Genomic DNA, 17,969 nt, shown 5'->3' on the forward strand with positions numbered 1-17,969 from the left:
CAGAGTGGAAAATCTGGTGCTTTCCTGCAGAAATCACCTGGATTGTGTCCCCACAGGGGTCAAGGACGGGGCAGCCGAACTCACTGGGTGCTTGTCCTGCCTTCTTGCCTTTTACTTAGATTCCCCTGACACAGGATTTTCTTCCGGGTGCTCTGCTCTCAGAGCCTCCCTTATCTCCTCTACTTAGACACCTGGATGGGGAGGGAGCTGTGTCCTCACTTCAGTGATGAAGTGGTAGTCTTTGGCTCTGTGCTGGTCCCTGATGTGCCTCCCTGCCTCCACCTACATCCTTACCCTTCTTTCCTGGCCACTCAGTGTCTCCAGTCCTTGCACGTGCCGTGGTTTCACTCTTCCTCGTGTGCCTCCGCGAACCTGCTGTTTCCAGGAAATGTCCTGATGGTCGGTTCAGATGGAAGTCTGGAGGATGGAGTTTAATTACTCATTGGGTAGAAAAGCCAAGTTGTTTCTTTCTCTAGAGTTCTCTGAAACTACTGTTACCAGTTCTGGAAGGAGCCAGACCTTTCTTCCTGGTTGGGGCAGGCAGTGACCAAGATGTGGGGGAGTACCCAGCTGGCACCCTAAGGCCCAGTGCGGTGGCACTTCCCATGGTGCTTGAAGGAAAGGCACCTTCAGGAAGGTTCTGGGGTGAGCCAGCTTTCTTTGCCCAGGGACCCACATGCTTATAGGTTCCTGTGCTCCCCCACCGCAGTGCTGGAGCAACTGGGGGCATCCTGGCTGGGAAGCGCAGGTGGGCTGGTCAGCGGACATTACCGTACTGCTGTCTGTATCTCTAGCGGTGGCCCAAAGGCTGACGAAGCTAGATTTTCCTGTGAAGGACAATGAGGAGCCCAGCGCTCCTGGGGCTGACAAGAACCACTTCCTGAGACCCAGAGGGCCTGGAGAGGACACCGGGAAGGTAAGTGCCACTGACACCTGGGTCCTCCTCTCTTGGGCTGAGGCGCGGGTGGAGAGTGGTCACTGTGGCCTGGTGCTCTGGCAGGTGAGGCCGGGAAGCAGTTCCTCTAACTCTGTCAGAGACAGCAAGGCTCCCACAGGGCGGGGCAGTTGGTGAGGAGTCACGAAAACAGGTTGTTTCCATGTACCTCAGAGACCACAGACCGCTCTCACTTGGTTACAGCTGTCCATTCCAGGCCAAACCATTTCTGTCACTTTGACCGTGTAAGGGTCTGAAGCCTGAGAAGGTGTGCAAAAAGTTTTGAACTTGAAAGTACTCGTTCGTTAATCAAGGCTGGTGCTGGCCACAGCCCTAGGGCCATTAAAGGGTGGTCGGTGGCTTACAGTTGACTCCCGAACACCACAGGGGTGAGGGGCATTGGCCGCCCTCCTGCCCTGACACAGTTGAACATCCACATAGAACTTCTGACTCCCCAAAACTGAACTACTGGTGGCTTGTTGATCAGAGGCTTTACCAACATGAACAGGCGAACGTCTGTTATCGTCTTTTATCTGGTGTGTGTATCATGTGCTGTGTTCCTACAGTAGAGTCAGCTAGAGAGAAGAACACATTAAGAAAGTCATAAGAGGTACAGTACTGTACGGGAAAAGGCTGCTTTATAATGGCTCTGTGCAGTTCAGACCTGTGTTGTATCCGCTCCATCTAGAAAAGGAGTGCCGAGGCCCTCAGCTGCCGTGTGGGGATGTCCAGCTGCATTTCGTTGACTTGGCAGACACTGGCATTCTCGTATCTACTCGAGTAGGTCTGCTTGGTGAAGCTTCGAACACTGAAAAGCTTGCCTGCTAAAGCTCCATATGCCTTTCCCTTCATTTCATGTGAACTGGGGCCATGAGAACTTGTTCCTGTTGTCCAGGCCCCAAACTGTGGTCCTTCATTTGAGAATGTCCTCCTTTCTGGCGGGACTGCAGTCTCTCAGCCTCAGGCCTGAGCTGCCAGCCTGTCGGGTCTGGGCTGTCACTGTCTGTCCCAGCAGGCGCTGCGCCGTGGGGAGGGCTGGGTGACAGGCTGAGCTGTCAGCCCTTTGTGTTTCACAGTGTGGCCTTGGGGGAAGACACCTCCACCGAAGGAGCAGGAATTAAGAGTTACTTATTTTTAGGCCTAACCACAGCCTTGCTTGGGAGGAAAGGTGTGAGGTGTTTTCCTACAAATTCAGGGTCAACTAGCCAAGTCGCTAAGTGTGCCATCCGCCTCTGGCCTGAGCGTGGGACAGCTGAGGCGACCTGTCCCTGGCAGACTTGCTCGGATCTGCAGGCAGCCCCGGGATGGCTGTAAGGAGTCTTAATGGCCAATCCTCAAGCCCTGGGCTTGCTAACCGAGTGCAGACACTTGTCACTCGGTGGCATCTCCCTCAGTGTTCGCTACCCTGGTGGGAGGTGTTGGTACCCAGGTGGTTGTGAACCCCCCTCCCCAGTCCTCTTCTGTCTGCTTGGCGGTCTCCCGTAGTGCTAGGCCTCTGAGGCTGCAGATCCTTTAACCCAGAGCAATCCCTTGCCCTGTGACTCGGGAGCCTTCCCTGCCTTTGTGTCACGGAAGGAAAATGCCCCAAGGGTGAGATGGAAGGGAATTGAGTGTTGCCAGGCAGAGCCCTTCGTGTCAGGGGCAGCAGCCAAGTGAGTGATCCAGGAAGTCATCCAGTGCAAACCAGAAATCATTCTTAACCCCTTACTTGCTGCTGGTGGTTCGAACTTGCCCTTCTGCCTGAAGGGCTGACAACAGGCTGGAACTGTCCTTGCCCCGCCCCGAGACCCCCCCCAATCAGTCTTGGGGCCCCACGGGAGCCACTGGACATCCTGGGGCTTGGGCTGCCACTCGGTCCAGGAGAGAACAGCCCTGAGGTGAGGGCTTGTTCTTCTGTTGAAGGGCACTTGCCTGGGCCCCAGGAGCCTGCTGAGCAGTCTTCTCAGAGTCGCATGCGCCACTCCCCCCCCCACCTCCTCCGCCCCGCTCCAGAGACCTGCCAGGGAGCAGTGTGGCTGCCCCCGTGCTCCCTGCCGACCCCTGGTCACCTCAGCCACCCGCACCCGGTGGCAAGGCTGCCCTCCTGGACGGTCTGCAGTTTCCCTCTGATGACGAGCTGCCGACAGGCCTCTGTCAGGCGAGGGTTAACAGAGGATTTGTTTATTGAATCACAAAGTAGCTGTCACATGATTTTAATCAAAACACCATTTCCCTGACAACAGTGATGTCAGTCTTGTTATTGCAGGAAGGAGCAGCTGTGAGGGACATTCAGTCTCCACGCAAGCCCAGGTTTGGAGACTAAAATCAAGTGAAGCCTCCATAAATAATGGTCATAGGCGCCGCCATCCCGAATCTTCCTTGCTCCTCGTCCCCCATCCGGCCGTCCCTCCTGCACGGACACTGGCCTGCGCAGAGTCTCCTCTCCTGTGCTCGTTGCTGCTTCCATCCTGGTTTCTTCTTCTGGTTTTTTTTTTCAGTTTTCCTTATTTTCCCTGAACTCTGGGTCATTCAGGCCCCTTAGGCTCTCCGGCCTCTGCTTCAGGCGTCTGTCCTCTGGGCTCCCAGGCAGCACTTGGTGCTGATGGGGGGTTCCACCAGCCCCCTCCCGGTCTCACAGCTCCAGAGTCTCAGCTCTGGGGGGCCAGCGTCCTGGGTGAGGAACCTTATCTCATCCTTGCCCCCCAACCCCTTTCCTGCCACTGAGAGTAAGTTGGGGGCCTCAGGGGCTATTTAAGGAGCTTGGCTCTGGCTACCTGGAGGGAAGAGGCCCGGAAAGGCTGCAGGAGCCCCAAGTGCTGTCTGAAGACGCCCAGCAGGGACTGGAGCCCAGGGAGGCCAGTTGGAGCCGTGCCATCAGGCTCCGGCCTCCTCTTGGCACCATCTCCATTGTGGGGCTTTGGGAACTGAGAAAGATTCCCAGGCCTTCCAACCCTTTATGCAGAAGCTTGACCTGAAAGTTGGAGGTTGGTGACAAGCCCCCTTCTGGGTGGGATGTGGCTTCTCGTGGATGCTCTTCCGTTGGCTGTACCTGTGGCTGGTGCCGCCCAGAACTCACGACTGAGGATGGAGGAATCCAGGGCAAAGTTCTGGATTCTTGACCTGGAGCAGGTGCTCAGGATCGGGCGGCCAGCCATGACCCTGTGCAGAGACTTCATGGGTGTCCCACGGCCACGGTCTGAGCTGTGATGAGGTGGTCGGGAGTTAAGTGAAAGCAAGGCAGGCAGAGCTGAGATTGTGTGACGGGCTGTCGAGGAGAACTGGGCGGGACTCTCCTTGGGGCTTTCTGCTTGGAGGGCAGGGCTAGATCAGGCTGCCCTTGCACCTCACAGTGAGCCTGGGAGTGAAGTCTGCCGGGATGTGTTCCCAAGTTAGTGCTGGGGACCATGAGCTTTTGCCGGGATGTGCTCGGGTTAGTGGCAGGGCTGGCAGTGGGGCCAGGGCCAGGACAGTCAGAGGTGCTTTGCTGCCCCCCATGCTGTCCCTGGTGGGGAATGGGCAGGCCCTACTCTGCATGGAGGGCCTTTCAGGCTGGTTGGCTGCTCCAGAGGGCAGGCTGGGCAAGTTGGGCCCCGTTCTCCTGGCCAGGCCCTTGTGTTGCTGGGGCCTCCTGCAGCTGCCTGCTTGCCCTTTGGCCCTCTGCTGGCTCTGGTGTCCTGCTCCACATTCGTGTTTCTCTGGTGACTAGAGGGCAGCTCTTGGGTCTCCCACTGCAGAATCGCTGGAGCCCGTGAGCTCAGGGTCCTCTGCGTGGCAAGCTTCTGGGAGAGGCCTCAGGGGCTCATCTCCATTCAGCTGTGCGCCCTTCCCAGTTATGTGGGTGGCCGTGGCATGGTAACGGACTGACTTCTGAGGGTCACCATTCTCAGTCTGGCCCACTCTCTGCATCTTGGGCCCCCTATTCCTTTCTCATCTGTGGGGAGCAAGGAGAAACTGAGTCAAACTCGCAAAGCCTCCTTGATGGAGAGGGTGAGTGGATTCTCCCTTCAAGAAGGAGCAGGTGGCTAGGAGCAGAGACTTGGGGTGCAGGGCATACTGTGCGTGGATAGGACCTACATCAGCAGCAACGGAGGCAGGCTGTTGACTTGGCTGTGGACAGTGTGTCCCTCTGGCTGTGTGGGCAAGTCCTGGGCCCTGCTTGGCCCGGTAGATGCCTGGGGTCTGGGGCTGAGCTCTCCCTGGCCCCCTGGGCCAAGTCTGGCTCACAAAGGCCACAGAAGGGAAGGATGTGCTGGGGAATGTAGGTCAGGGGCCCAGCTGGCTAGCTTTGGCCAGGCTCTGCTGGCAGGTCTGGTATTTTAGCCTGTATCCTGGGGTGGTTTTTGGCAACACAAAAATGATGGAGAAATTTGGTGGGAAAGGGAAAAATTTGTAAAACATCATTACTGAAATTGATCGTTTTCCTTGAGAGGCAGTTGAAACTCAGTTAAGTTCTTGGGTCACCCAAGAAGGTACCAGTCTTTTGTGGGCAGGATGGAGCGCCTGTGTGTGTGGTGCTGGGCAGTGCAAGTCAGTGCAGAGGGCTCTGCTCTCCTCCTGCCCTTGACTGCCCCCTGCACCCCTGCACCAGCAGATGATCCCTGTCTAGGAGCGGTCTCAGTTCTGTAGCGTGGGCTCAACCGGAATGGTTTGATTGAAACCAGATCTCAGTTGAACTTGCTGCCAGAAAGTAGGATTTAATATTGCCCTTTCACTCAGGGTCTGGCGCTAGGGTAAGTCTGAACGTCTGCGAGTGGCCTCGAATGCCTCATGGATTCTCCGGCACCCGAGGGCACTGAACAGGTGCCCAGCCCTGGGAGGGGGCTGCAGGGTGTATGTGCTGGGGGAGGGCTGAGCCTTCCACGGGCCCTCGGGATGTGCCGTTATGAGTAAGAAGCAGCTTCTTGCTGGCCCCAGTTCCACCCCTTGCTTTGCAGCTGGCTTGGACCTGGGGAGCCCGAGGCGCCTGCCTCCCCTCTTCCCGAAACAGAGGCCTTCACTGGGTGGACAAGGGATTCGGGAATCCAGGGGCAGCAGGCAGCGTCTTGTGCATGTGCAAGCTGTGGCTGGCTGGGCCTCCATCAGCGTCGTGCAGGGCTAACATGTACTCGGGCGATCTCAGAGCAAGGTATTATTTACTCTGCTGACGTCAATGAGAACATATTATCCACTGGCTTTTTGTAGCCTGAAATGAGCACCAGAGCTCAGGGAACATAGCCACCTTCCATACTTTAAAAATTCCACTCGCAGCCGGATGAGGTAAAGGCCCTGTCTCCTCTAGCTGACATTCATATCACCCAGGCTCTTAGAAAATAAGTTGTTTTTATTTTAATTGAATTTTAGGTTGAAAACATAAAAACAGTACATTTTTCTTGCAGAACATTACCCCATGTAAATTACTACTTGGTAACAAAGATCATTTATTAAACTGCATTTTAGGTAATTTTCTAACATTGAGGGACAGGGTCCATTTTAATTTTTTTTTTTTTTTTTTTTTTACATTGGAGCTATTATGATTTGCACTCAAAATACCAAAAGCTATTGAACTCACCATTCTTAGTAATTAAAAAAAAAAAAAACACACACGGAAAAAAAGAACTACAATCAGATTTTTGTCAAAAGTAACTTTCACAAACCAAACATCCAGCAAAGACCACCCCCTCCTCCTTTCAGAAATAAGCAAATAATCTTGCCCTTTCTACAAAGTGCAAATATCTCGATCACTTTTATTTCTTAAATTGCAGTCCCCAAGAGAAGCAAAACTTCTGCTTTTCCCTCCAGAGATTTTGGTGGAGACGGGGATCTTTCACCATCAGTAGTGGGAAGGCATGGCCACTTGGATTTCCTTGACTGAGCAGATCTCGAACCAGATAGGCCCTACACAGCCAGCGGCGGGTCTGAGTTCGCTCCACTTGCTCGCAAAACAGAATTCCAGTCTGGGGTCCCATTTCTCCATGATGTTCTTTTGTGCTTCGATTTCTCCTGTGCCCCTCTACCCCCCACTTTGCCTCTGAGAAGACAGAGTATTCAAAGTATGTTCATTGTTTTCTCTCTGAAAGTGTCTAATTTCACTCGTATTTGATGGACCTTGTCTGGAGAGAGATGTTCTGCCGCTCCTGCAGACCAGGCTCCTTCCCTGATTCTTCTTTGAGGGCCTCCTTTCATGGCTCGGTCTGCGGGCCTGCCGTGCTGAGCCAAAGCCCTGTCGTTTGGCCCCTCTGCCGTCAGGAAGGGTGTGCCCTTCCCGCACGGACTCCTCTAGGAAATCGCTGTGTTGTGTGACCGGGAGAAGTCAGCCCTCTCTGATGTGAGCTGCCGCTGTGGTCAGCCGGACCCGCAGGCAAGGCGGGCCGTGGGCTCCATGTCTCTTGAGCCTGTTCTTGTGTGGCCACCTGGGGGGCACCTGCCCCAAAGCCAGGCAGCTGCCAAGGGGAGAATATGGTTGCAGGGACAGTCACATCTACCCAGTGCTTAACTGAGATGGGGGCTTTTAGATAGCTGTTGGCTCGTGGCGAGTCCGATGCTACCGCGGAGGGGAAAGAGCAGCCGGGGAGAAGCCAGGAGCCCCCGAGCCGGCCCCAGCTCCGCCCGCTCCCCTAGCCTTTGCTGTAAGAAGTGAGGACTGGACACGTCAGCTCATTTCACAGAATCATCGTGTGGCTTAGATTCCATGTGAAATGTTCGGTGGTGGACGTACAAATATGAGCCGTTGCTCCTTGCAGACCGGCAGGCTGGCGGGGGCCGGGAGCGGTCGGCCGCACCCCCCGCCCCCCAGTCTGCAGGAGGAGGTGCCCTGTGCTGACACAGCTGGCCCAGAGGGGGGGGTCTGTGGTTAGTGACCCCCCCCGGGACCCCCAGGCAGGCAGGACCCTACAACTGAACTTGTCAGAGGGGACACATACATTTAAGACTTTGTCCAGTTTTGACACAGAGGCAGACAGTGCTGCTCTTGTCTTCCACACACCACTCTGAAAAGTTCTGTTAAAATTTCCAGAAGCAGCACAGCGATCAAAGACCCCTGCCTATGCAGTGACTCCAACTTACTACCTGTTCTCCAGTTTGTCCCTTTGATGTCTAGGCACACAGAGAGCGAGCGGCTCGGGTGGTTTCCGAGGAGACAGTAGAGGCAGCCCGGTTCAGGGGTACAGACGCGACCAAGGTAAGCTCCCCGCGCGGGGAGACCACCCCTGCCCCCGGGACCAGAGCGGTCAGAGTACCCTCTGTCTCGTCGCTAGAGGAGGAATGTGGAAAAGAGGCCTGAGGGATGAATTTCCTTTAAACCAAAAGGGTGCGTAGGTTTGACCGTTGACAGCCTTCCAAAGGTCACCCAGAGCCGCCAGTTCCCTCAGGGAACCTGCACGGGCCGCACCCCTGAGCCACTGGAGCACCACCCCCCCCCCGCCCACCCCGGCACTTCCTAGCAGAGCATCCCCACCCCTGCCAACTCCAAGCGCTCCCCGACTGGGTGCTAATGACAGTGGGCAGGAGAAGGGGTGGGGGGCAGACGTGCACCGGAGGGCCTCAGGAAACGCGCGCCTGGCAGGTCTTTATTTCTGAGGAAGAGAGGGAGTCGACTTTCTCCTTCCTGGGAGCAAAGTTTGACATGGAAGGGAAGGGTTTTGTCCCTATCAGAACTTTCCTTCAGCGCCATGTCCTCATCCTCCCCCCAGGGGCCCCAGATGTGTGTCTCTGACTGGATAGTGGAAAGGGGCGGCTGTTGAAAGCCTTCTGCCCCAGGGTCAGCGTAGCTCCCCAGGGACTTGGCAAGCGCCCGCCTGCACTTCTGTCGTCGTAACGTGCTCTACTTGCCTTACAGGGACCAGCACATCAGTTTCATGTAAATACTAGAGACACACTTGCCCAACTGGAAATTGCAGAATTAGTGCATTTTTCCCAAAGCAGAGACTAATACCCCTGGATTAAAAAAAGAACATAAAAAATAAAGTACCACACATATTGCACTTTTTGCCGAATGAAATTTTTACCTCACGTTCATCTCACCAAAGTCTCTTCAGAGGAGCCTGGTTTACAAGATAATAAAGCTAATGATTACTATACAGTAGTGTACACACTGCTTACGTGAAACAAACTGGAAAGAAAGTCATTATTTCAAAGTAGCCTCTCGTAAAAAGAGCAGTATACGAAGCCGCCTTAGTGTTTTAGTGTGGAAGCTGCTCGGAAGTGTCCAGAGGTCCCCGGTCAGGGGACAGAGCCCTGGAGGTGACCCCACAGGGCTGGGAGCCCATGTGACTGGCCGTCACCAGTCTCCTCTCACCAGCTTGCCTTTCAGTAAAGACGGTTCATTACGGAATTTCCTGATTTCTGCTTGAAATGAGCAAAGCAAATAGCTTACACCCCGGGGTCTGACGTGCTGCTGGTCTGTCTGGTGTCTCCCACGCTGGCCGCTGCCGGGACCTTCCCGCGGCAGCTCTAGGCCCTCCGACCGCCACCAGCCTCTCCGCTGTGCCCTGGGCTCGTCTCGCCACTCGGCCGCAGCTCCAAGGCTTATGGCCTTTTGGAGGTGGGGGGGCGGTGCGGCGGGCAGGTCTCGGTGTCGGCCTGTGAGTACCATTCCTGCCGCCCCAGGTTCAGACTAGAAGGCATTTTAATTTCATAAACATGACAGTGCTTCTGTAGTAGATTTTGGAAAACTATCCTTTAGTTAAATCAAGCCCTATTTCATAACTGGCTTATTTTGCGAAGACTGAAAACAGATTAGAGATCTTAATGAAAGGATGGCTTAAATGATGTTTAAGCATGAGGAGGAATAAACAATCCACAGAAGGAACAGAATTCTTTCCTACTGGATCTTCGTGAGCCGTTAAATCACAAGACGACCGCCCTCCAGGGCACCCTCTTGCTAAGGCCTGAATGCTCCCCCAGCAGAGCACTTCTGTGGCGCGTCCTGGCACCCACCAGAGCCGGGACCGAGGACTGCTCCCCTCACCCCCGCTGGGAGCGGCTGGGCCGGGGCACGCTTCTCACCTGCCTGGACACCCACTACATCGAGGAAAGGCAACTTAAAGGTGTTTCTGGATGCAGCATGGTAGTGTCTCTCTTCTTTGTGCTTTGTGATGCTTTGTGCTTAGCGCATTCATCTGCTGCTAGGACAAGCCGTTCTACAGGACAGAAACGACAGTCTTTGTCAATAACACTGGGTTTGTAACACTGGGATGTTGCTGTCCGAGTGACAGGTTGTTACTTCTAGGTCTATAGTTAACTAGCTGACGCATTACTTACTTTTACTTACTCTGGTGAGAGAACTGTAAGAGTTAAGGTTACGTTTTCACTAGTCATAGCACGTGTTTTGACAGCTGATCCGCTAGATGGTTAACACATTTGTGGTTTTAAATATTGCTGTAATACTTGAACGTTTTGTTACAAGTCAAAACTTCTAAGGAAATTAAGAATGCAATTCCCACATGGTGGAAAACAAACTCTGAAGTGACTTTGGATTTAGCATTGACATAAATGGAAAACTGTTGGTTTCTACAGAAAAGAAAGAATTAAAGCATGATCTGGGGGGAAAAAAGGCACAGCACTACCACTTCACATGGGAGATCAAAGTTCATGTTTCTTGTCCTTGAAATTCCTAAGCCCTATGAAACTGTCCAAACATACAAAGCTCAACAAACTACTAGCAACACAGAAGGTAAAGTCAGAGTAGTTACTACATTTTAAAAGAGACGCCAGGTCCTCTGAAGATCAACCGTCCCAGACCAGCAGTTTACACCAAAGACTCAGCCGGAAGAGCCCGTCTTCCCTTGGCCCAGGGCTGCTGCTCCCGAGGGCTCCTTGTGGTCCGCCCCTGCCTCCGCTGTGCTGGGTTTCGTGGTTCTTCAGGTGACCGCGTTGGAGCCCTGAGTCCACTTTGCACCCCAGGGAACCTTCGAAAGAGGACTGTCACTGCTCCCAAGTGGAGACGACCGCCCGTCCCAGGGGTCAGTGCCATCTGTGACTTCGGGCCCCAGAAACGAAGCTCAAGTTCCACTTCTTTGCAGTGGTCTCGGGGACATCCGGAAGCAGCGGCTTCAGATTGAGGACTCGATGACAAAGCACAACTTTTCCTTTACTTCCTGTGCATCAAAGCCCATTATGTATTCTCGACTTGTGTAACAGAATGTGTGTTGCTCGGCTTCAGTGAAAAATCTGGTGTCATGTTGTTCTGTTTTGGTTTTGCCCCTATCTAATGGCACAGTTTTTCCTGCTTCCACCAAGGTTTCCCTCGATAACGAGTTGGTGGTGTTCTACAGAAAACCTAGGTCTGGATGTCTTCTCCTAAAAGCCTCTGTCAGTGCTTCCTGTGAGAGTGGGCTCTGCCTGCTGGAAGGGCACGACTTCGGCTACCGCTCCGCTCCGCACTGGCCCCAGAGGACTGTGGTGGGACAGAGCCAGGAGAAAGAGACATGTGGCCCGGCCCTCTGATTCCAGGTGGGCAACTTACTTTTTCTCCATTTGTGAGAAGGCAGGAAAATAAGCTTTAAATTGAAAAGGCTGGAATAAAAATAGAAACACACATTCTTCCTTCACTGGACCCGCCTCACTTCCTGTCCTGAGGTTAGTTTACCAGGACGTAGCCACTGTGCTGTGGGTCCACAGCCTCCAGCATTTCACAATCGAAGAGTCCAGGGAACTCTGAGAGGGCTAGAGGGTCGTAGCTGGAGGGGGCCTCCTGCAGTCCCGAGTCCCGGGGACAGTCCTGTGCAGCCAGGCTGCTCTGCGGCGCCCCCTCCATGGGGAACTGGCAGGGAGCGGCGGGGTAGTCTGGCTCCGGGGAGGCAGCCCCCGGCAGCTCGCAAGTCTGATAGGAGAACTGTAAGGGGGCCGGGGTGGCTCTGGCCTGCGGCGGGGGTGGCGGGGGCGGCGGGGGCGGCGGTGGCGGGGGTGGCTGCAGGTGCACGGCCAGCGGAGGAGCCCGGGGCCGGGGTGCCGAGGGCAGGGGGGGCAGCTGCAGCTCCTGGAACTGGCTGACAAAGGGGCTGTACTGCATTTGCTCAGAAGCGGGCTCCAGCACGGGGCTCAGGGGCTGGGGCAGGCTGAAAGGCGGGGGCTGCGGGGACGGCGTGGACGTGTCCTGGTGGGGCAGGGGCAGCTGCTGACCGGGTGGCGGGTATGGGCTCTCTGCTATCTGCATCTGATTAAAGTAGGCCTGTAGCTGAGACTGTTTCTGGAGAAAGAGTCGCTTCTGTTGGAGTCTAAAGTGGCAACAGCAAAAGAAAGAATTTCAGATCTTCCTCAGTGATGGCAATTTTATATAAATCCAGGATCAGTCCTCCCACTTCTTTTCCGCAGCAGAAAAAAACAAAAAACAACAAAAGAAACGGGGGTAGGAAGCAGCTGTGTCTGGTTTCATATAGCAGACATTTTGGTCCCCCAATTCGGGTGGAACCCTTGGTGCTACAGTGAACACTAATTCATTTTCTCTGAGACCAAGTTTTTCTCCCTGTGAAGCGAGAGGCTGATTTCCTAGCTGGAGTGTTTTAAAGCAGGGGAACGCCTGGCCTCTGGGGGTGGCTGTAGGTTGACAGAACAGGGTACTTGTACACTGGCCAGGCTGCTTCTCCTAGAGAGGCGTGAGGACATGAATTACTGCAAGAGACGACCGAGGCCCTCCCTGCCGCAGAGCCCACTTACGCTGCCGCAGGACGTGGATTCTGAAAGCTAGGTCTATTCGTACCCCAAAGGAGAACACTAGAAGGGAAAGGAAACAAACGCAGGCCTGCCATCTCCTGCCAGGCCCATCTCCGTGAACAATGGACTGTCTGCATCAGTGATCAGGTCTTGAAACCTGTGTCTCAGTGGAGGTAGAAGCGCCGGCGAAAGGGGGGGGGGATTGTCTGGCTTCGTAAAATCCTCAACAAAGAAAGGGACCCTCTCTCACCTGTGTTCCTGCAGCTGCTGCTCGAGGCTCCGCGGTGGCTCTTTACAGTACAGCGGACAGGTGTTCTGCGCTTTTGACAGAAGGCTGGGCTTCTGGGAGAGCAGAAAAAGAAGATGAGCGTGACAATATGAAGTCATCTAGGATGAAGTCACTGGACAGTCCTGTTTGCCTGGAAGACCAGGCCAACTGTGTCCTCCCGAATCTGTGCAGGGTGAGGGCGTGGACACTCGCTCCCGAGGCCCAGCAGCACCGGGGCAGTGGGCCTGTGCTGCCCCAGCTTGGACCGGCGTCCGTTTTTCCACTTCTCAGAGTCCTCTAGAAAGGCTCAGCGCGATGAAGCACAATGAGAAGAGTGGAGTTAAATCTTGACAGCAAAGGCCACAGCATCCACTGAATGATGTGTACCATTTTTAAAGGTTTTCAGGCATTAATGTAAGAGCGGATAGTAAAATTTTGTTGGATTGAGATTTCCATTTTATTATTCATTAACAAGCATAACTTTAAAAGCTAAGAAACCAGGTTTCTCTTTCCTACCGGTGGCTTTCTCCCTTCCTGGGGCCGGAGGACAAATCCTTTTCTGCTACCCATATAAGCATAAGGCTAAGTCTGAACATGTTTCTAGAAACTTCAGGTCCTGAGTCAAAGCTACCTGCTTACTGGGAAAAAAGTAGCTATCCTAAAAAATTAAGCAAGCAAAACTTGTTTCTGTTGTGCAAAATAGCGGACTGTGGCCAAGCACTGTGAGCGTTAACAAGGGGGAGGGTCCTACCTGGAGTCTGTGGAGATACTGCGCCTCCAGGCTCTGGCGAGGGGAAAGCTGTGGATGCACACTGCCGGGCACGGCAGAGACTGTCTTCTGCTGCTGAGAAACTTCCTCCTGAGGAGCAAGGGGGATGAAAACATTTTCAATTCTCCATGTGGGAAAAAGTTTCAATTCTTCGTTTAAGCATCTTCGTAAATGTCCAAGAGGAACTCCCAACTCTAAGACGTAAGACTCAAAGCTTTTCACATAACTAGTCGGCTGAGGGTTAATCACTTTGTAGTGAACGATTACCTAGTCGGTACTGTGGCAAAGGCTCTTGATGTCACCAGGAGACCCTGACCTTCATGTGGGCATCAAATGCTAGAATTTCCGTGATGCACTGAAAATAGGTTCAAAATAAAATGTGTTGGATAAGAGCAGTATTTTGGGGGTCATTTTTAGCATAACTACTTATGTAATGAAGTGGTAAGCTTTGCATTTCTATCACTATCTGTGTGTATGTGCTGGGGGAGGGGAGTTCAGTGACACGAACAGAAGTCATTCATATAAAATCTGCCCTAGCGGGACGCCTGGGTGGCTCAGTTGGTTGAACGACTGCCTTCGGCTCAGGTCATGATCCCGGAGTCCTGGGATCGGGTCCCGCATCGGGCTCCCAGCTCCATGGGGAGTCTGCTTCTCCCTCTGACCTTCTCCTCACTCATGCTCTCTCTCACTGTCTCTCTCTCAGATAAATAAATAAAATCTTAAAAAAAAAAAAAAAATCTGCCCTAGCACCAACCACAGCTGGAGAGCATCTATACCTCCTCATGGTACTAATCACCAGGGACCAGTGTGGACAGGGCTAACCTGTCCGTGGCAGCGACAAGGAAAGCTTTCAGGCTGTGAGCGCTCCAAAATGAACTGTGTGCTCTGGGACTCCAGTCGGTCCTCAAAGTGATAGGACACTCCTTCGGGACGAGGCCATGCCTCATACTCAGAGCCCCCATGGAAGGGAGCACGCACCTGGGGGCAGCTGGCGGCGAGGTCCTGGAGCTGAGGGGCAGCGGGTGCCAGGTCCAGGTCTGCCTCTGGTCCGAGTTGTTCATAGAGCAGCTGCACTTTGTTCAGTTCTAGGATTCCTTTGGTTCTGGCCAGATTCTGAAGATGTTGTCTAAATGCCACAATTCCTGAAGCAGAGAACAATGACCAAACAATTTAAATGCACAAGGTCTTCCAGTGACCAGAGGCATGAAACCACCATGGCCACAACCCCCGCTCAAGCCCTACAGCCAGAGAGTGTTAGGAGCCCCAGGAGAGAGTGGCCGGTCACCTTGGGTAAGGGAGGTATCCGACGCCCTGCGGCCCTCTCTGAAGCTCACTGGTGACCTGTTGTGGGCCTCTCGCTTCTGGGAGCTCAAAGCCTGCATGGCTGGGTTGGCAGGTCTCAGGCTGATGAAGGGAGACGTCATGCGTGGGGAGGGCGGATTGGCTAACATGATGTCCTTAAGGGAAGGGTTGTCCTCCAGAAAGTTCAGGTCCCTCTGAACAGACCCCATATCATACTCTGAGTCCACACTGTCAAGGGAGGGGTTGTCACTCATGGAGAAAATTTTCCCTTTAAGAGAAAAGAACAAAACAAAAACAAACCAAAAGGTCAGACCAACAGCAGACAGCAGCTCCTCTGAGCATGGGATACAGGACAGAACCAGTCTGAGTCTGCAAAGCTAACGCATCCGTAATCTCCAGTCTCCCACCAAAACACCTTTCCAGAAACTTCTTACATGTCCATTTAATCAGTTCAGTGGGGTAAACCCCCCAAACCTGTGCCCTTAAGATCTCAGCCAGAGTCCTTGCTGGATCGCACGGCACTCCGATGGTCTCGGCGGCTGGGGGAGCCAGCCCAGGGATGCCTCGTTATCCTCTTCGGTGGCCGCTGAGCAGACTTGAGCCTAGAGCCTCCGAACGTGGGCCAGGAAGGCGTAAGACGTAGGCGGCATTCTAAGCAGGGGTGTCCTGTTTCTTGGAGACTGGGGCAGGAGTGTGTGTTGTGCAGACGCAGTCCTACCTGAACCGGGCACCACGAGCATCTGATTGGTGACTTCTGACAGAGTGTGCCGCCTCTGCCCACTGCGTGTGGACTGGAATACATCAAAGGCCTGGCTGGGGTCTTCCTCAGCCTCTCCCTCAGTCTCCAGCCCTTCATCGATGGAGGTCTCCATCATGTTGCTGGGCAACGACTGGCACCCCTTCCTCACTAGCACGGGCGGCACGGGGTCCAGCAGACAGCCGTTTACCTGAATGTCACAGTGAGAGGAAATCATCAGTGGCTGCTCCTCTGAGATGTTAAAAAAACCCACACAGGAAAAAATGTCAAGACTTGTGGTGAAGTAGAAATTAAGTAAAATGTTAAAAATGTACATATCTGTTACTGATGACAACATGTAGATTGGGCGTTAAGGCAAGTCAGCTGCAGCTCTCAGAGACAGGGGCCCTTTATGACCCAAACTGCCTCCCACGTTTCTCTGAGTCATCATTATTATAATAAACAATTTTTTTTAGTGGTTTCCAGATGAATAGGGACATATTAGCTTGAGGCCTACCAGTTATTATGATTATTATTTTTAAATAAGGGAAATGATGAGGGGGATGGAGGAGATAAAAAAATAAAAAAAACTGCATGGCTAAGAAGAGTAGCCACTAGCATTCTTCTAATTTTTCACCACAAAACATTCTGGAAGGTTCCAGACATACTTTTATGTTCATAATTTAAGTACCTGCCCATTTGATTTAGTCTTTAATTGGTTCTCTCTGCCTGGGGAATGGAAAAAGAAATCTTTAAAGACAGACTGATACCACAAAAAGGAGTGAAGAAAAAAATTGAAATGGCAAAGAGCCAAAGTCTTCCATTATAGAATAACAAATGACTCACAGCCCCAAAATTCCAGCAGAGGTTAATGAGCACCAGCGCACTGAACTCTCCCTCCTCCAGCAACACACACGGTATCCACAGCTCCTACCCCACGGGGTGAGCTCAGCGCAGCTCCCGGGCGAGCAGGAACTCTGCCCTCTGCGGCTGCCAACCCAACCACCTCACGCGGGCACAGCTGGCGGACAAAGGGGAGCTGTGGCCGCGAGGTCTGGCTGCCAAGAGCCCCAGCGACGAGGCAGTTCTTTACTTCATGACCGAAACTGCCCCCCCCCCCCCACGCCCCCGCCCCGGAAATCAATCCGTTTTCTCCCGGGAATAGCTGCCCGGGGCCAGCCAGTCGCAGGACATGGGTTCTCAGTGCTGCTCTCACCTGCGGTGTGCCAGGTAGAGCTACTGCTTCTTTCAGAAGCACCAGAAGCTCATGGATGTGAGAGGTGACGTGGGACACCCCAGTGCCAGACACAGAACAAACTTGCCTCTTATGGCAACCAATCTGAAGGCACTGCGAGGCCCTTTATTTGGAGAGGGAGACTGTGGGTGACTCAGAGCTTTGTCTGCTTGGGGGAGGGGATGGCTAGTCCAGAAAAACTCCTGTGGAGGCAGCCACTACTTGGACAAGGTGGCTCATGCATGACAGGGTTTTAAAGCGACAAGTGCCCATTTAACAGGAAGCGTGGCCAATGCTTTCTTTCTACACGAAGACTGACCTTCCCCACCTGGCACCAGAAACAAAAACAGATCTGGCCAGTGACTTTCAGGCTCCCATTGGCCCTCCCCTAGGTAGGTGTCCCCTGTCTGGACACTCAATAGTTGTAGGAAAGAATGGCTCTTGGGGAACTTCGATTTGTAAATATAGGTTCCTTAACTCTCTACTAACAGTTTTCTGAGAAACACCAAGGAGGATTTAGAAATGAGTAAAGCAACAGAGAAAAAGACTGGTATTGAGTAAGTATCCATTAAGCATCTTTACACCTTTTTTTTTTTTTTTAAAGAAGATGTTATTTGAGAGCGAGAGAGCACAAGCAGGGGGAGGGGGAGGGGCAGAGGAAGGCTCCCCGCTGAGCAGGAAGCCCTATTCGGGGCTCCATCCCAGCACCCTGGGATCATGACCTGAGCCGAAGGCACATGCGTTACGGCCTGAGCCCCGGCGCCGCGCGCCGTTCCACTTCTGTGGCCTGTTAGACTTGTACCAGCTATTTCTCACAGCACGGCCTTGCAACCAGGTTATTTTTTCCTAATAGAGGATAGTCCTCTTTTTTGGAGCACTCAGAGGACCTTGCAGTCCCCCTAAATTTACATTCTTAAATTCTCTGCGTATAAATTAGCTCCTTCCTCTAGACTACAACAGGGAATGATGTCTTTCATTTAAAAACATTTGCTCAATTCATTTTCATTCTGGGAAACAATGATCTGGTTTTGGTTTTTCAGATGCTGTTTGATGATGATTAAATCAGAAAGCACCGTGTGGGGCCCTCACTCATACATAGTTAATAGGTGTGAACACCAT

At 53.2% G+C, this 17,969-nt stretch overlaps 2 protein-coding genes across 9 annotated transcripts in view; one reads left to right on the forward strand and one right to left on the reverse strand.

Annotated features, from left to right (window-relative positions):
• Positions 1-8,823, forward strand: part of PPP2R1B (protein phosphatase 2 scaffold subunit Abeta) — a 33,153-nt gene extending 24,330 nt beyond the window's left edge. Inside the window, exons 15-17 of one of the 4 annotated variants that reach the window (XM_059417511.1) lie at positions 795-916; positions 7,989-8,069; positions 8,727-8,823. In XM_059417511.1, the coding sequence (XP_059273494.1) occupies positions 795-916; positions 7,989-8,069; positions 8,727-8,819 (296 nt within the window). In that variant the 3' untranslated portion in view covers positions 8,820-8,823. Of the gene's footprint in view, positions 1-794; positions 917-7,968 lie in introns of all 4 variants that reach the window. The other 3 variants (XM_059417531.1, XM_059417501.1, XM_059417520.1) reach the window with 3 other exon arrangements.
• Positions 8,824-9,944: 1,121 nt separating this feature from the next.
• SIK2 (salt inducible kinase 2) overlaps positions 9,945-17,969 on the reverse strand; it is a 126,512-nt gene continuing 118,487 nt past the window's right edge. Inside the window, exons 10-15 of one of the 5 annotated variants that reach the window (XM_059417487.1) lie at positions 15,599-15,827; positions 14,864-15,148; positions 14,557-14,720; positions 13,561-13,668; positions 12,792-12,883; positions 9,945-10,029 (exon numbers count right to left, since the gene is read on the reverse strand). In XM_059417487.1, the coding sequence (XP_059273470.1) occupies positions 10,005-10,029; positions 12,792-12,883; positions 13,561-13,668; positions 14,557-14,720; positions 14,864-15,148; positions 15,599-15,827 (903 nt within the window). In that variant the 3' untranslated portion in view covers positions 9,945-10,004. Of the gene's footprint in view, positions 10,030-10,338; positions 12,192-12,213; positions 12,474-12,791; positions 12,884-13,560; positions 13,669-14,556; positions 14,721-14,863; positions 15,149-15,598; positions 15,828-17,969 lie in introns of those variants that run through there. The other 4 variants (XM_059417451.1, XM_059417479.1, XM_059417469.1 and 1 more) reach the window with 4 other exon arrangements.

Source organism: Mustela nigripes, chromosome 1 (assembly GCF_022355385.1).
Source record: "Mustela nigripes isolate SB6536 chromosome 1, MUSNIG.SB6536, whole genome shotgun sequence".
Classification (NCBI taxonomy): Eukaryota; Metazoa; Chordata; class Mammalia; order Carnivora; family Mustelidae; genus Mustela; species Mustela nigripes.